Source organism: Anabas testudineus, chromosome 17 (assembly GCF_900324465.2).
Source record: "Anabas testudineus chromosome 17, fAnaTes1.2, whole genome shotgun sequence".
NCBI lineage: Eukaryota > Metazoa > Chordata > Actinopteri > Anabantiformes > Anabantidae > Anabas > Anabas testudineus.
In genome coordinates, this window is record NC_046626.1 from 8799832 (window position 1) to 8817762 (window position 17931).

At 40.1% G+C, this 17931-nt stretch overlaps 2 protein-coding genes across 3 annotated transcripts; both read left to right on the forward strand.

Moving 5' to 3' along the window:
- The first annotated feature begins 2093 nt into the window (after nt 1-2093).
- Nucleotides 2094-17276, forward strand: nmnat3 (nicotinamide nucleotide adenylyltransferase 3). Its single transcript, XM_033326458.1, has 12 exons — nt 2094-2172; nt 3413-3558; nt 4470-4653; nt 7054-7139; nt 7623-8036; nt 9248-9400; nt 9957-10135; nt 10713-10814; nt 15043-15145; nt 15490-15668; nt 16831-16932; nt 17126-17276. Exons 2-12 carry the CDS (start codon nt 3447-3449, stop codon nt 17177-17179), a joined length of 1668 nt encoding a protein of 555 aa, XP_033182349.1. The 5' UTR covers nt 2094-2172; nt 3413-3446; the 3' UTR covers nt 17180-17276.
- Nucleotides 9328-12001, forward strand: LOC113172367 (retinol-binding protein 1-like). 2 transcript variants are annotated; one of them, XM_026375304.1, is made up of 4 exons: nt 9328-9400; nt 9957-10135; nt 10713-10814; nt 11765-12001. In XM_026375304.1, exons 1-4 carry the CDS (start codon nt 9328-9330, stop codon nt 11813-11815), a joined length of 405 nt encoding a protein of 134 aa, XP_026231089.1. In that variant the 3' UTR covers nt 11816-12001. The 2 variants fall into 2 exon arrangements, with proteins under 2 accessions (XP_026231089.1, XP_026231090.1); XM_026375305.1 differs by lacking the exon at nt 11765-12001 and adding an exon at nt 10937-11041.
- Nucleotides 17277-17931: the final 655 nt, after the last annotated feature.

Genomic DNA, 17931 nt, shown 5'->3' on the forward strand with positions numbered 1-17931 from the left:
ATATCTTATTACCCCCTGTTGTCATCCCCAAATTCCATGTTAGGACCCGTTATTCTAAATTATCTTCAGTGAAACACTTGCTTGTCATTTGCTCATATCGCAATAATAAAAGACACTAAATCAGATTTGATCTTAGATCAAGTGTCACACATTGCTGATGTCCACCGAAAAGCCATAAATATATTACATTAGTCTGCATCTTACATTCAACCTTCAGATAATTTATTCAGCTGTTAGACATAATTAAATGCCTGTGCAAGTTAGGCAACATTTGGAAAATGTACAGTTTTAATTAAGGAGTAACATGAGCTGGGTTTCTGGGATGTTCTTACAGCGATGTTCCTTTCATAATCGAATGAAGCAGCTGCTACACTATGATGTTTTTCCAGCTGTATCATCCTAACAAGAGCCTCCATACAGCGCAGCTATACTCCCCCTCACAGATTTGAGTCTTTCAGTTTTCACCCTGTGGCAGAATCACTGGATTTCTCTCTTATGGCCGTCTGTTCTTCAATTATTCCCCCATGCTTCTTCTTCTGTTGGGTGTGGGTGTGTGTTCTGGGGATTAGAGAGAGGGGGCAGACCTCAAGTGAGTTAAGAGGATAACAACGAGAGAACACACGCACATATGCATTTGAAGACAAACACATGAAGGACCACATTTACATGCACACACAGTCACTTACGCACACATACTCCCAACTGGCTGTTTCCATGGGAGGTTGCAGTTAAGTTACAGCAGAACATTGCCAAGGGAAATATGATGTAACCAGCATCCTTTGTCCCTTGTACCTTTGGTCAAGCCCTCGGGGGAGCTATCCTTCAGTACATGCGCTAGAGAACTAATTTACTGTGGCAGCAATGAGGTGTTGGTGAGTATTATGTTGAATAATTGGCAGTTGCATTTGTTGAAATCAAAAGTTTACACAGGCTTCAATGTACTTCAAAGTTGTTTTTTTGACTTTCTGCTTCTCCAGCATCTCTAATAATCCCCAGCAAACTCAAACACTTCATGACTTTTAAATTGACCCTTATCCAGATTACTGTCATGATTCAATACTGTAGCTTTATTCACTTGCTTTGGATAAAAGTGTCTGCCAAAAACCCAAATATAAACATAACATATAAATATCTTATGTTATCCCATAATAATCCAAAGCAGAAAATGTTCCTCCATCCACAGAAAAAGGTCTATTTTGTCTTTCTGCTGGTGTAGTAGCACAGATTATTTGGGTAAGACAATACTCCCCTCGGCTGATATAAAGGAAAGTGGTGGATTTTAACTGATACAGACTGCGAAATAAAATGAATCACAAGTTTTAGCAATGAAACACATTGGTATTTGTCTGTTTGTGTATCTTTAAACACACACGCACACATGCAAATGTTTTCTTACCATAAAGTCTTGCAATAATAAGTCTGAAATTGAAACACAAAAGGTCTCTATAATCCAATATTACAATATTCACTAAGATTGCATGAAGGCAGATGTTAGTTACTTGATTGTGCATACACATGCAGAATGCATTCATGTCCAACTATAGTCACAATTGTCCTCACTGGCTAGAGCTTACTATGGTCTCTGAAATGCCATGGTACTTACTTTAACCTTATTCTTGTTCCTGTGTGACAAAGCAGAGACTTATTGGAAAAGCCATTTGGTGTACAGCCATTTTGAAATAGTTGCCAGTTGCACTACAGACAGTCAATTAGCTTTTGACAAAGCTTCTCCTTTTCATCTGACAGGCAGTTAACAACAATGGAAGGAAATGTTACCAGGGCCACATAGACGTGTGGTGCTGCACTGCTATAAAGGTCAGCTTATTATTATAGAAGGTTTCTTCTGGGAAGCTGTTGGCCGCAGGTACAAAATCAGAGGAAGCACTGGAGTAAATCTAACTATAATATTGTAGCAAAGCGTTTAAACGAGTAATTAATTCATGGCGAGAGTGTGAAGAATCTCTGCTGTGTGTAATTACAAAACCCACTTGTCAACAGCTCCTGAAGTGCATTTCAGTACCACGGAGAGCTCTGTCTCTCATTGATCTGCTTCCACCAGGGGTCGCACTTCGGCAAGGTTTTCTCTGCGGAACCATCGATCAACAGCTCCTCGGATACACGGAGGGCAATAAGTGGAACACACTCACTTAACAGCAACAATGTGAAAAGAAGGTAATCAAATTATTAGCTTTAAACACTTCTTATTTAGTAATGCGACCGACTGAATGCACTGACCTTCTGTTTCATTTCTACAGCCATTTGAATGTGTGTGTGTGTGTTGTTTTGCGTGTAGTTTGGGATGCTAAGCTAATAAATGTTAGCCACCTGCTCTTTTCTTTTCGGTATTTTTTTTTTCAAGGTCGTCTGGCTCAAGATGCTCAAATAATCACAGCTCGGAGTTTATTAGTCGGGCTGTCACACTCAATATGGCAAAGTTAAAGAAAGCACTGATCGCCAGTATAAGTCGTATCCACTCCGTTATATAACTAAAATAAAAGTAAATCGATGGTGATCATACAGTCATATAGTTAGAGAACATGTACGTGTAATGAAGTGGTACTTAGATTTTAAAGCACCCCTCAAAAAAATGAATTATAAATAGATGGAAAATACAGAAAATGAATGTAAATACTCATACATGAAACAATACTGTATGTATAAAATGTTTAAATGATTTTAATAAAGTTGTCTGGGCTTTTTTTTTTTTTTTTTTTCATTAATATTGTTAGGAGATGAGGAAAGTCTTGGGTGATGAAAGCGTGTAGATAAAAGTTTAGTCAAAAGTTTAGTTGGGTGCCGTACCAACCTGAGTGGCTGGCTAAATCAGCTATTTGTTCAGCTGATGACACATCCCTCTCACCCAGATCCCCTGCAGTTGGTCCCCTCCTCCAGTGTCTGACTCCTGTAAATGCCAACACATTTGTTCTTGCTAGTGTTTCTAAGCACAATGTGTGTCTGATGATAAATGGGCACAGGTCTGTGAATAGTACGGGTTTTGCCTCTCGCTGGAAGCACCTACACTAATTCTGTGCTCATATATTTGAAGGTGGTTTGAGTTAAATGCTCACTGTATGACAAATAGGTTAACGCGGCTAAGGCAGACCACTGCAAAATGCCATGACGTGTCTTTAGTTAATTATAGTATATGGTATATGGTATATATTAGGTACAACTGCACAATCTAATGCAAATCAATATAGCAGTTCTGCCATGAATTCTTAGGTTAGAATTTCTCAATTTTGACTATCTTGGTAGTTCAATGGTCACAGCGTCTGGAGTACTGGAGTGCATTATACTGAGGTATTTCTAATATCCTAGCCACCCTATTTACATAAATGAAACATGATGTCACCTTCTTGTGCCATCGTCTGACTCGCACACCGTTGATGACTCTTCCTTCTTTTCCCCTCAGGTTTTTTGGTCATGGTGTGAGCAGATAAACCAACATGGCCATCCACCGTGTGCCACTAGTCTTGTTAGCCTGCGGCTCCTTTAATCCCATCACCAACCAGCACATGAGGCTGTTTGAGCTGGCCAGGGACCACATGCACAGCACAGGTCAGATCCAGACGTTACAACCACAGTGTGAAATTAGGTCTGAATTTAAAGAAAGAAGAACTATAGTACACTGTCAGGTAAACATGTTAGCTGTGTCTATGTTTTCTTTGAGTGTCTACAGGAGCTCCACTCAGGAGCTCACAGATGCATGTATGTATTGTCCCCTAATGTTTAACATTATTTAACGGTGCTAATATGCATCGGTGTTTGGCTACTGCAGAGACCTAAAACAAGTCTTTGTTCTTCCTACATGGAGAAAGCGCAGTCACTGTGGACCGTGTGTCCTCACGGGTGCTGCCACACCGTCCCATGTCTTAAACACAGTAACATTTAGGACCATTTACATCTTAAAGCAGCTCTGAATAACAATACTGGCCTGGCCATGTAGTCGTAACTACATTATTATACCATAGAAGTTATGAAGGTCCTCAGGCAGCCCTCTGCATATAAGATACTTTATCACTCTATGCACAGTGGGCAGGAACATAAATAATGCTCTTACACTGACCCCTTACCTATAAGACACCAGCTGACTTGTTTGAGTCATCAGAAATTACTTTAAGCTGCAGACAGGAGCTGTTTCTATTCTTATGCACCTGGAGGTTTTTAAACAATTTCAATGTAAATATTTAGCACTATTTGGATATTTAAAGTTTTTAATTTTTAACTAATGCATAAGCAGTTCTAAATTATTTTATAGTGTTTCACTTCGTGTCTTGATCAAGATATTTTACCAACATGTTGTAAAACGCTCAGTCGGAGCATTTGTCTTCAGATTTGAGATCTGATGAAGCACTAATAGTATTAACATCCGTTTCTCTTACAGATTGCTTTATCTGCTCGTTTATATTGCATTTCTGTGTCAGCTCTCCTGACCCAGAGAAAATTGTATTAATCTTCTATCCCTTCAGGCCAGTACAAGGTGGTGGGTGGCATTGTGTCTCCAGTGAGTGACGGCTATGGAAAGCAAAGCCTGGTACTGGCTAAGCACCGCATTGCCATGGCAAAGCTTGCGCTTCAGAGCTCCAACTGGGTCACTGTTGATGAATGGGAGAGCCAGCAGCCAGATTGGACGGAGACTGTGGTTACTATGAGGTATAGAACAAGTTAACTGCAGAATCAAAGTCAAAATCTTTTTATACCCCACGCCATAAGATGGAGAACATGCAGAATACTGAAGGATTGTACCAATGTTTGCTGTCAGATCTTGGAAAAGCACCTCACTATTATGCTGGTTTCTTAGAATAACTGCAGTCAGTAATTCCCTGTCCATTCACTGAATAATTCAGACTGCTTTGCTGATTAATCACTGCACAATAAGACCATTTGTGCAGAGTACAGGCGCCTGAGTACAGGCGAAATGCTATTGCTGTGGGCGAACAGATATTGTGAAAGTACATTTTGTCAAAGTTCTGGGACCAGCTGACAATTGAATTGACCTGTCTGGGCTGTAATTATAATATGCTACACATAAGGATTTACTTTGCCGTTTTTAAATCTTATGTTTCTTTAAATCATACATCTTTACTCCTAACATGTTAGGAAAGATGGAAATGCAATAAGATGATGACCCTGTCATGAGAAAGCACATCTCAGTACAGGTTTATGTGCACAGACAAAGGTACTTGGTAGCTGTTTTATTTGTCCATTGTCTTCTGTTACATCCGTCTTCAAGGACTGGATATATCATCAGTCTTTTATCTCCTCTGACACGTCCTAGTTTTACCACAGTATGTGTAGAGGTCACAGAAGTGTACTGTCCTTTGCTTCTCCCCCCTCCTCCCTTCTTAATATCAGCTTCGGTTGTTTATGTAGCCATGAGTGTTGCCACATTACCTAAATTATAGACTACAGTCCTGAGGGCTGGTAGACTAGACTGGATCTTCGTCAGATCTGTGCTTTTCTTGAGGTGAAATTAGGGGCACAGGCTGTTTAATCCATGGGCCACATGGGAGTGGTGTAGTAGCAAAAGGCTGGCTAATACATGAAAATGAGTGAAGAGAAGCAGGCAGAGGTGCTGCATTGTGAATGAGAAGATGTCAAGTCCTGTCTGAGTGTTGACGCGTTCTATATTGCAGAAGTTTACACTCACATTGTGTTCAGATTGAAAACACTAGATAGGAATGCATAAAATGATGATACACTACATGCATGGAATAAAACAACTAGATGTTTTAGAACATCCCAGAAAAATAGAATATCTTGAAAAAAGTCATTTTCTTTCTTTGTCATTTAATTTAAAAAGTGGACCCCTGTAATCTAGGTCTTATTAATTTGTTTTATTTGTAATGATTGCAGCCTATAGCTCACAGAAATCCAGTCTCCTAAAATATTTGATCAATCAAAAAAGAGTCTGCAATACAGGAGTGTCCATCTTCTGGAAACTGTGTTAATTTACGCACTCAATACACTCGGTCGGGGCTCATTTAACTCTAATTACTGCATCAGCAGCGTGGCATGGAGGCAATCAGCTTGTGGCACTGTTGACGTGCTACTGAAGACCAGGTTGATTTGTTCGTAGTCTTTAGCTCTTCTGTCATGCTAGGTCGGGTGTTTATCGTCTTCCTTCAGACAATAGCCCCATAGAGTCTCCATAGGGTCCAGGTTACAAAAGTTAGTCAATCAAGCACAGTAATATCATGGACCGTGTTTACATGCACTTAAGTACCGAGGTTAACCAGAGAAACCAGATGAATCAACAGATGAGTCATCTGATTTCTCCTTACACTGGACTACAAGTAACCTGGATTCTGTGCCTCTGTATTCTTCCTCCAGACTCTGGCACCTTGATTTCCTAATGAAATGCAGAAATGCATTTCCTTAATCTGAAAAGAGGACTTTGGACCATTGGGCATCAGTGCAGTAGTTTTTTTGTTGGGCTTGATTCTAGGAAAGCAGCAGTTTTAGGCCATTTCCTGCAGACATCACTGCACTCTTTATGAAGCCCTCTCAAGTTGTTGAATCAGCTCTGCTTGACAGTCTTCTTAAGGCTGAGGTCATCCCTGAGGTTTGTGCACCTTTTCCTGCCACACGTTTCCCTGCCTGTCAACTTTCTATGAATGTGCTTTGATACAGCACTCTGAGAACAGCCAGCCCTTTCAGCGATGACCTTCTGTGGCTTAACCTCCTTCCCCATGATTGTGGCATGTACTGAGCTAGACACAGAGCTACACAGTATTTGTACTGTACGAATAGTAATTTACACAAACACTCCCATATTTTGAGGTACTACATTTGTGACTTTCTTGAGCTGTGCGCCATAATCATGAAGTTAATACAAAAAAGGCACATCTAGAATAACTGAGAGTTCAGTTTTATGAATTCAGCAATGAAAAAATTACTTTTTCATGATATTCAAATTGATGACTGATGACAAAATATACTGATATTAAGAAGAATATCAGTTGTCAGAAGAGGAATTTTCTGTATTACCATATAAAATATTAAACTGGACTCTACCTCACTCGTTGTGTCATACCTTTGGTTGTTGGGCAGGCATCAGTATGGACGTATTCTAAAGGAGTATGAGCAAAGAACAGGAATGCACAACAACTTCAATGGAAACACCACTTTCCTCCCAAGTAAGAGCCTCATCTCATGTTTTCTAGTGTGTTTTTAACTTGGTTTTGCTACACTGGCAGAGTTCTTCTCATGTTGATAGTGCTGACTGGTCAGTCCTTAAACAGGCGTTCAGAGTTCCCTAGAGGATCCTGACTGACATCTAGCACCACCAGCACGTCAAAGTTTGACTTAGGACAACACTTCAGAGTCAAGCTCAGCAGTACTTAGTGCTAATTGCCAAATTAGTACTTGCAGACATTATGAGGGATTTGCATCAATCCCACATAATGTGCATGTGCTTTACATGTGTAGTCTACGTTAGCTTTGCTGTATTTGTTATATCCTTGCTCTTTTATTTCATTTAATAAATACATTTTCTTAATGCCGTCGATGATATTTGGGAATAGGTGCTTTGACTTGCTTTAGCCTCCAAGATCTGTGTTTTCCGTTTTAAGTAGAAGGCTTCTCCTCACCACAGTGTCTTGTTCGGCCTCTCCCCTCAGAGGCCTCTCCTCAGCTGAAACTCCTATGTGGAGCAGATTTCCTCGAGACTTTCAAGATCCCCGGCCTGTGGAGGGACGACCACGTGGAGGAGGTAGTCGGGCGTTTCGGCCTCATCTGCATCAGCCGAGGGAGGCTGCAGCCTGACCGGGCCGTGTACGAGTCGGACGTGCTCTCTCGCCACAGACAAAACATTTTCCTGGTGAGGGAATGGGTTCAGAATGAGATCAGCGCCACAGAGGTGCGCCGAGCTCTTAGAAGGAACCTCAGTGTGAAATACCTGATCCCCGACTCTGTGATAGAATATATTCACCAGCACAACCTCTACACAGACGAAAGCGAGAGGAGAAATAAGGATACAGTGCTGAGGCCACTGACCAAGCAAGCACAACAGACCGTGAAGAGCCTGGATGACTGATGTAGACAAACTGCTACAGCGCCGAGCTGAAGATGGGACCACTTGAAGTCTGAATTCAGTCACATATCAGGTTTTTTACTCCAGGAAACAGAAACTGTTTAATTCCACTGGACTGCAGTGTGCTACATCTGGAGCTGGAATGTCTGACTCATGTTTTCTGTTTGTATTTAAATGTATAAAATCCAGGAAAATAAATAATAATAATAATAATAATATGACTACCAGGGATTAAATTCAAACAACCGTTATGAATAATGTTTAAAATGCAAGTATGAATGAAGACGTGTGAGACTTTTCCTGTTTAAAATAAGTTTGAATGCTGTTTAAATGCCTCATGATTCTGACTGCGACACTACCAAAAGTCTACAAATCCAGGATTGCTGGCATGTAAAATGGAAAACTGTCCCATTTTAAAATGTTTCTGGTATGAGAGTCAGTGTGGGTGTCTGCACTCAGCAGCCGTCTCCCAGCAGCATTTCATTTCATTTCATTCTGCATCTATTCAGTGTCCCCATTATCATCCACACACTGTGTCTGTGAGGCCCATATTTTTTCAGCCCAAGGATTTAAAGTAATCCTGACAGTTGCTCAGCTACAGGAGGTGTTTTCTCACTGAGGCCAATGGTTGAAAGCCCTAACGTGCAACTGATACCGACAGGCATCCTTTGAAAAAACATGCATGTGTGCGTCTTTATGTTCCAGTCAGGAAAGTATCTAGACACTGGGTTGGCTGCAGCTGGCCCAAAAGAAAGATTAGCAAGTTAATTGACTTATTGAGGCGAAATAAAAGATGTGACAGACCTATTGTGCAAAACTGGATGATTTCAAGCTCAGGTAATTCTGGTTTTGCGCTGTGCACATTACGCACAATTGGTGCTCCAGTGAGCCAGATGCACACACTTATATCGGTGTTTGAATCGATATCTGTGTCTGTTATTCCAACTGTTGATGACCCGACATCATGATTAACCCTGCTCCAAATAGTTCTTTCATATAATATGTGTCATATAAAAAGCTTCAGCCAGTTCCCACATGCGGAGTGGAGCAGATTCAGCATATAGTGCAGCATCCAAAGCGTAAGTCACTCAGGGACAGCATGGTGGGTGTTGAGGGGTTATGTGGTGTCGAGTGTGGGAGGGAACTGGGAAGAAACCCGGCAGGTAATCGGATTAATGTGAGCTGAGTTCAAATTGGAGCTTTTGACAGCAGGTGATGCACTCCATCCCAAGACGCGGTCCAGGGCGGCGCCCCCTCATTCACCGGACGGAAGGAAACGAGCACAAGGCAACATGCCGGTTGATCTGAACGGATACTGGAAAATGATTTCCAATGAACACTTCGAGGACTACATGAAGGCTCTCGGTGAGTTTACTGAGAGCTTTGTGGAAGTAGATGAAAGTTTGGTCTGTCAGTGGTGAGATATAGCCAGTCTGACATGAGTCCTGTCTGCGCAGCGCATGAGAACACTACCAAAATGAATTACTAGAAGTAGTAGAAGTAGTAGTAGTAGTAGTAGTAGTAGTAGAAGAAGTAGTAATAGTAGTGGTAGTAGTTCTTCTCGAGGTTCTCACGGGATGTCTCCGAGTCGGGACCAGAATCATCGGCAGATCCTGCAGATCTAGGTGGGGCCTGTGCGTAGGATGTGTGATGTCCTCTCCAATCTCCTGTGCTTGTAATGCACTTGGCTTGTCTGGGATCTGGTCCCGTGGAATCCTGTCTTAATCAGTCCCATTGCACCTATCACAACTGACACTACTTTGGTTTTCCAGGATTTGCTGTAATTATCCAGGATGTTGTAGACCTACCTGTTTGCCTCCAAGCAGTCTTAACTATCATTATTGTTATTATTTCTGTTATTATTATTATAATTAGTAATAGTAGTAACTTGACTCACTCATTTCCCATATTGCTTGGCCAGAGATAAACGTTGCCATCAGAAAAATCGCCAAGTTGTTGAAGCCTGATAAGGAAATCGCCCAGAATGGGGACCATATGATCATCAAGACCCTCAGTAGCTTCAGAAACTACAACATGGAGTTCGACGTGGGCAAAGAGTTTGAGGAGGATCTGTCTGCAGTGGATGACAGGAAATGCATAGTGAGTGTTTGGACAAATGCATTCAGAGAGGATCAAATACATGATGCACTGTGTTAAATTCTCAAAACTGGACTGCTGTGGGTGCAAAACCTGTAGATGTATCAAAAGGCTTTTTTCTATTGCATCTTCCAGACTTTAAAGAGCGTATGATCCTACCTAATTACGAAACTTTCCTCAAACTTTTCACACTTTTGTCAGTGAACTGATGTAAAGACCGATGTCAGACGCTGCACAGAAAGAACTGTAAAAGACTCACTTTTATCTAATCAGTTTATGTCACTGAATACTTAATGGGATCAAGGCTTATCTGTGGTCCCCCATGAAAAACCGTTTTTGTCTGCTGATAGGCTGATTATAGATAAGCTATAAGCTGTTTGGAGGAAAGAGAAGGTAATGTGTGCCTCTATGCACACACTTGATCTGAATAATTATTGAAAGAGCGCTGGGTGAAGACTGAGCCTCTTACTCAGAATATATGAATTTATGAAAGGAAACATGCATCTACTTTGTTTCATTTCAAAAAATGCTCCACTCACGCAATATGTATTCTAACCACGTGTGTCCGTGACCCTGATAGACCACGATCAACTGGGAGGGGGACAAGCTGGTGTGTGTGCAGAAGGGGGAGATTGAAGGAAGAGGCTGGACCCACTGGTTGGAGGGAGAAGAGCTTCATTTGGTGAGTTCCTTCTATGAATATTAACAGATGTAATTTGGACAGTTTAATCGGAATCCAAAATACCTCTGAGCAGTGTATGTGCATTGCATGTATTTGACTTTTATTTGAATGTGTGATTCCAGGTTGAACTAGACCACTAGCAGAAGCAGAAGTCACAGTATGTTGTACTGTATGAGCTGCATGCACATGGGGAAAGTAGCTCATGAAAGTTACAAGTATGGGTCCAACAAAATAAGGCGAGATTAAAATTAAATTAACAGAAAGATTTTTGGAGTGAAAAGTTATCCGGACCAAGCATCAAATTTATTTGTCTTTTCATAACACACGGAGGCTTCCACCACTGTAGCACATATCAACATCAGCCTCCGCCGTGTTATTATCTTGACTTTGCAAATCTAATTTATGCCACAAGGACTTCAGTAACTTTTTTTTTTTTTTAAAAAAACATCTCCTCTGTGAAATTCATCACAGTGTGGCCCCATTGTGGTCTGTAATGAAAGCATTAGCATCTGAAAAGACTTTAAAGTAATCACTAGCACATTACCATTTTCATTTGCTCAGCATTATCAGATTTTCCTCTGTATGATTACTGCCATCAAAGCTAAGCAAAAATAATCTGCCAAATTATTTGGTTTAAGTGATGCCAACAGATGTTTTCAATCAGCCACCATGAAATTAGTTATTAGCACAAGTGTCCCAGGAGCTGGGAGAGAGTTTGAATGCAGAGTGACAGTGACCTCTGGTGGCAGAAAAGGCATTACACATTACAGGTCTTCATTTCCTAACTGTGAGCACATGCAGCAGGAGCTCATGAGAGAAAGAAAAATAACCCCAAAATGTGTATTATACCTTTGGCTCAATCCTCCTTTTGGTCATTCCTGTTTGCTAAGACAACACTTTGATGTTATTATTTAAATTTGTACTGTAATTATGTCTTCTGTTGTCTGCAGGAGCTGAGAGCCAGAGGAGCTGTGTGCAAGCAGGTCTTCAGGAAGACTTAGGTTTACTCTCATCGAATGAGGCGATGCCCCGAGCTCACACTGGATAACAGAGACACACCAGACCTATCTTACTGTCCAGCTTCTCTTTCATTCCACACTTCACTCGGTGTAGTCATTGTATCACTTGGTTACTACTACACTTTTATATTCTATGAAGACTGTTACCTTTCTCTGCCAAAACCAAATCCAGACACAGTAGACTAAAGGACAGGTCAGTGTGTGTATTATGTGACATCTCCAAATACAGCGCGGTGTGTGAGTCTCAGGGTGGGTGCTCTTTTGATTCGCATATTATATGTTGGACTCTTACATACTGCAGTGTGCTGGGATGAGCAGTCCTTGCACATCATGGAGGACACAGTAAAGAGAACCAAGAAGAGAACAGTAATGTAAAAGGTTTGTTACATTAGATATTTGTTACTGATGCTTAGGCTCCAGAATGATTATCACACACGATGCTTATATATGCTTATATATGTCCTTTCCCAATTCCTTTGGGACACTGCCACTGACAGTAAAATAAATTACTCAATCAATAAATGAAACTATATATTGATTATTTGTACAGTGTCGTTTGTCTTTTTTTCTGAGTGGTTAAACCTGCGTCTTTGTATCACATCAGATAAAAACACTGAAAGAAAAGTGTGCTGTTTTTAACCTAGGGGTTTTTATTAGCTGGTACGTTGTTCACAAAAACATATTCCCAAATAAACCAAAGCATGCAGCACCAAACATGGACCAGCTGGTAATTTTAGCTGACCACAGCAGTAAGCTGTGCTACTCACTTGTGCTTTAGTTGCTGCTGTCCTGCCTCCTGCTGCATCTTGCGTATTCACATCCTGCCAGCACTCCAGCGTCTACCTGTAGGCTCTGTTTGTTTATGGTTCCCCAAGGGTTGTTAGTGATGATGTCTCCCAGCTCTTGCCTTGTCTGGTTGAAAAAACTACGCCCTCCCTCAGGGCGGGTGTACAAATAGCATCTTATGCCATTGTCTGCCATTATGCCAATGCTATAGTTACTAAGGTGTAATAACAAAAATGCAATAATAATCATCTGTTTACAGAGCACTTTTCTAAATGTGTGTTGCTTCACATGAGCATAAAACACATTAAAGAACATTAAAAACAACTGGCTGGCTGCAAAAGGTGGATCACCTCTCGTTGATGTATATGATAGATATGACCTCGTTGTAGTTAACAGTCTCGCAGATGTGTTATTATGGGATTTTTGATCAAGGCAAAAGAGAAAAGACTGTTACATTAGTCAAGGTGTGGGGAGATGAAAGCGTGTAGAATAATCTCGGTGACTTTGAAAAAGAAAAATATTAAACACTAGTCATAAATAATACACATCATATTTGGTTGCACATGTGCCGATTAAGTAGGGTGAGTGTTTCCATGGAAACCCATCTCTACAGTACTTTTAAACTGAGACCCAAGCAAAGATTAAATAGTTGGCAGCTTGATCCAATGTGATCTTAAATGTGTCTGTTTAGACGAAACTACCATGGTTGACCCTACCGTCTCAGCAGTCCAGCCATTATCCCTACTCATTTAGCTCCTGTAATCCTACTAGTAGTTACCAGGTTTATATTAGAAACACTCTGGCAACGCTCTGCCTTCACCTTAAAAGAAACTTAGCAGCATGAATCCCTCTGACATCAGGATTAGGTTTGTTTAGGGTGAACTACACTGTCTTATCCACCATCACTCTACAGTGTAAATAATATAGTGTAATCTTAACAATACTTACTTTTTAGTAACTCATTAGAATTAATTAGGGTCTTTTTAAATGTGGGAGAGTCTCCAGCTGAGTTGAGCCCATAACAGAGAGAACAGTGAGAGTGAGAACTGTTTACCGTGTCCACCTCCTCTTCACCAGCACCCACGTGCTCTAAACAACCCTGTGTAACTGGTTAAATTCCCTGATGTATCAGCTACCAGCATGCTATAACAATTACAACTAGTGAACTCCATGTTTTATATACTACATTTAAAGAAGCATCTCCTGAAGCACCAATTTTAAAAAAAAAAATATTAACTTAATTGAAAAGAGAGACTTCAAAATTAAGACTAAATCCCCTCCTTGTTTAGTTGGGCCACACCAGCACTAGTGGACTTCATTTAATGGAAGGTATTTGGTTTAAGCCATGTTTTACATACTGTAGACCAATAAAATCAGCAGAGCATGCTGCAAAATGAATCAATGATCTGATATTTCTAAAGCCAAATGTCACACTACTGTGTTGGTTGAAGCTTTTGTTGTTATGGCCGTCTATAGTTATTAGTAGTTGATGTATCAGTATGAACAAGACATCCTAAACTAATGGAACATGTTCATGGCCTGCACACATGGCTTTGTAGGGATTTCAGTTTTCTTCATGCTGTTACTGTGGGGGATTTTTATCAGGTGCTTTGTACTAGGTCTTTATAGATCTGGCCAGTCTGACAGTCTGCACTGGAAGGATTTCCCTGATTGGACATATTAACTAAGCTGGTAGAGTCTAACGCCGCACTTTCAATAATCCTAGTGGGCTCTCTAATCACCTAATGATTTCCCAGTCCCTGATGGCCTTAGCTGCCCTGTGTTATGTCTGTTCAAAGTTGCTTGATTCCTGACTCTTCTACCCTCACAAACAAACAAACAAACCTCATCTTGTTTCCTAACAATGTTCCTAGATATACAGTATATTCATAGATTCTGCATTTTATCTATGAAATAGGAGTAAATCTAACAGCCTTTGTCAGGAAAAGAGGAAACACACACAAATTATTACTCAAAGCAGGGAATTTGTAATGATCAGAAGGGTACAACTTTAGGCTATTTTATTTTATTTTATTTTATAATGAACTACAAATGTATAACCCCAACACCATGTCTACTTTAATTTTAACTGGTGTAGCATTTGTGTTCATGGAAAACAATCGAGCACCCTGAGACGCAGTTGACAGATGTCACAAAACAGCTACTCTTGTGTATTTCTTGAAGGGTGCACGTGAGCAAAATGGTGGTGTGTGTGTGCGCGTGCACAGGTTTGTGTGTGACCCAATGACTGTGTAGAGACAAAAAGAAAAGAGTGAGTCTTCCCCCTCCCTCTCCAAAACAACTGCACCACCAATCCCCTTCAGGCTATAAAGTCACAGAATAGTCCTCTGCCCTCATGCCCCCAGCTCATATAAAGGCAGGACAACACCCTGCACCTTCCCCCTCCTTACACTGTGTAACCTTTACACGTTAAAGTGTCACCAGCTGCCATCATGCCTGCAGACTTCAGTGGAAAATGGATACTGGAAACCAATGAGAAATTTGAGGATTATTTGAAAGCATTAAGTAAGAATCTTAATTTCAACTAGTTTGTCAATTTCACACTTTCTCGATCGTTCTGTGACAACAGTGGATTTTTCTCCTTCGTTTGTTTTTATGTGATTTCACAGCAGATTCTTGTCTAACTGTAACTGCTGAAAGGCAAAATTATTTTCAGTAAAAAACATGTTCTGCCAGCTATTTGTTTGTTATGGATGGAAAATGGAAAACGTAATAATTAACCATAGAAGAGAGTGAAACACTTGATGTTACCTCATGTTTTATCTGTAGAATAGCATTTATGCACTGAAACCTGAATGGTCTGAAAACAGCATTTACAATAAAGTGTTTGTTTTGTTTTGTTGCCGTAGACATTGACTTCGCAACAAGAAAAATTGCCATCTCGCTGTCTCAGACTAAAGTGGTTGTGCAGGATGGAGATAAATTTAACTTCAAAACAATGAGCACCTTCAGAAATTATGACCTCGCCTTCACTGTAGATGTGGAGTTTGATGAGTACACCAAAGGACTGGACAACCGAAACGTCAAGGTGGGTTGACCTTTAATAGATGAAATTAAAACCACCAGTAATCATGTGGAAATCGTCAGATGATAGTTCAGTAAAAATAGGAACTAAATATCTTGTTTTTTATCTTCAGCCTCTCATTTGGTTGGCTTATAGTGCTATGATTAAATACTATTCTCAAATGACAAAACTTGTTGCCAATGGTTTACTAGATAGCCACATGCATTTTATTCAAGATTCAAAAAACTTTATGAAGCCCAGAGGGATTTTGTTATGACTTATAACAGATGCTCTGAATTAAAAAGAAAACAAAATAACCACAACCAGAAAAGATCCACGCCTACATAAATAAAAGGATGGATGAAATAGGGTCTAGAACAGTCTAGGTAGGAATAATAAATGAATATGTTATCATATTTATGTTTGCTCCTCCCAGCTGACAGAGTACTGTTTGATGGCCTCTGGCAGTAAGGATATCCTGTGGCGTTCTGTGGAGCACTGATCAGTCTCTGGCTGAACATGCTTCTCTGTCCAGACTGTGTAGTGGGTGGGAGAATTATCCAGGATGAGAGTAGTTTGGACAGCATCCTCCTTTTAGATACAACATGAAGAGGGTTCAGCTCCACACCAGGAACAGAGCCAGCCCTTCTCATTAGTTTGTTCAGCCTGTTAGTGTCTGCCACCTTCATGTTGCTGCCAGTCCTACCGCTTTCATCATCAAGCCACAAAGAAAGAAAATAGAAAAAGTTGGGAGGGTTGAAATCTATTTATTTTTGAAACATAATCATAAAATATATCATGCAAAAAATAAAATGTAATTTGTGTATCTTGTATTTTTTACATTCTAGTGACACTCATTAGGATGTCTTAAAATGCCTGTTATTCATAGGTACTGTATAACTTTGAGACATCAGAAAACTTGTTTGTGAAGTTTTTCAACATGTAACACTGAATGTACAAAATTAGTCAGTCCAGACTCTACACTGATTCATTTAGTACATTATGTCCAAAAGAAGAGAAAATAAAAATGGACTTGCATAAAAGCAACTAGTGAGCTTTCATAGTGACAGTAACAGTTAGAAAAGTGACCCTAGGGATGATAAAAGTGGTAGTGGGAGATGTGGCCTATTTAGGAAATTTAAGCAATTATGATGACATTGGAGGCTTAATAAATGCTGTCTTGTAGAGTCTGGTGACCTGGGAGGGGGACAAGCTGGTGTGCACTCAGAAAGGTGAGAAGGCCAACCGTGGCTGGAAACACTGGATCGAAGGAGACAAACTCTACCTGGTGGGTTGACAGCATCACTCATGGCCATGAGATTTTTGCATCAAGAGTTGAACCAGAGCTGGTGTGATGGATTTGAGAGAGATGTGTTGGATTAGTGAGCTGTGTCACACAGCTGAACAGCTGATTGTAAAGCATAGATAAAATGTACAAATTATCTCAACATCAATATGTTCAATTCTCATTCTATTCACAGGAGCTGACGTGTGAAGCTGCAGTTTGCCTTCAGGTGTTCAAAAGAAAAGAATAAAAGGCAAGCATTTGTTTTCATTTTAATTTATTGTGTTAAAATCTTTTTTTGATCCTCAGACCTATGAACACATGGAATAAAGATGCTTCTCACACAAGATATCTGTTGTGTATTGTGTAGACAAACCCGTTCCTATTATGAAGGATGTTGATGTATGCAGGTGTTGACAATACCTAACATCTGAAAAAATGAAAGTACTGTGCCCTACACAATATGGCTGCTTATTCATAAGTGAGTTTAAGAGCATAAATGTATGGTAACAGAGCCAACAGCACAAAAACTAATAATGAATTAACTTTTAGATCCCTTGTAATTTTCACATTTTTCATCAGGTATACACTGCATTACACTAGTGGAATTTTCTCCAGCAGATTCTCCAATGTTGTTGTAACAATAACAACAATGGATTTGAGTCTCAGAAAATACACCTCTGAACCATTTATATTACAGAAAAATAAATCTAAATGTGTCGTGTTTCACTTTCTGCATGTGAAAATGTGACTGAACCACAGCTTTTATAAATAAATAAACTCAATCAGCAAACCACATTACTTAAAAAGACACTTGTTTGATCAATGTTTGTGTTTATTATTATTAATGATGTAACATACAGCAGTAGAGTGCAACCTCCTCGCCCAGGGGCAACAATTTGACACTAGGTACCTTTGAATAGGCCTGCACAATTAAATTTATGAATAACAACCACAATGACTGTGATGACACTCAATTCACAATTACAAAAAAAAAGTCTT

Excerpts from the sequence above, each read along its gene's own strand:
- nmnat3 (XM_033326458.1), top strand. The coding sequence starts at position 3,447 with ATGGCCATCCACCGTGTGCCACTAGTCTTGTTAGCCTGCGGCTCCTTT. Across the intron at positions 4,654-7,053 it reads GAGACTGTGGTTACTATGAG|GCATCAGTATGGACGTATTC; the intron begins GTATAGAACAAG and ends GTTGTTGGGCAG. Across the intron at positions 10,136-10,712 it reads TGGATGACAGGAAATGCATA|ACCACGATCAACTGGGAGGG; the intron begins GTGAGTGTTTGG and ends TGACCCTGATAG.
- LOC113172367 (XM_026375304.1), top strand. The coding sequence starts at position 9,328 with ATGCCGGTTGATCTGAACGGATACTGGAAAATGATTTCCAATGAACAC. Across the intron at positions 9,401-9,956 it reads GGACTACATGAAGGCTCTCG|AGATAAACGTTGCCATCAGA; the intron begins GTGAGTTTACTG and ends TTGCTTGGCCAG. Across the intron at positions 10,815-11,764 it reads AGGGAGAAGAGCTTCATTTG|GAGCTGAGAGCCAGAGGAGC; the intron begins GTGAGTTCCTTC and ends TGTTGTCTGCAG.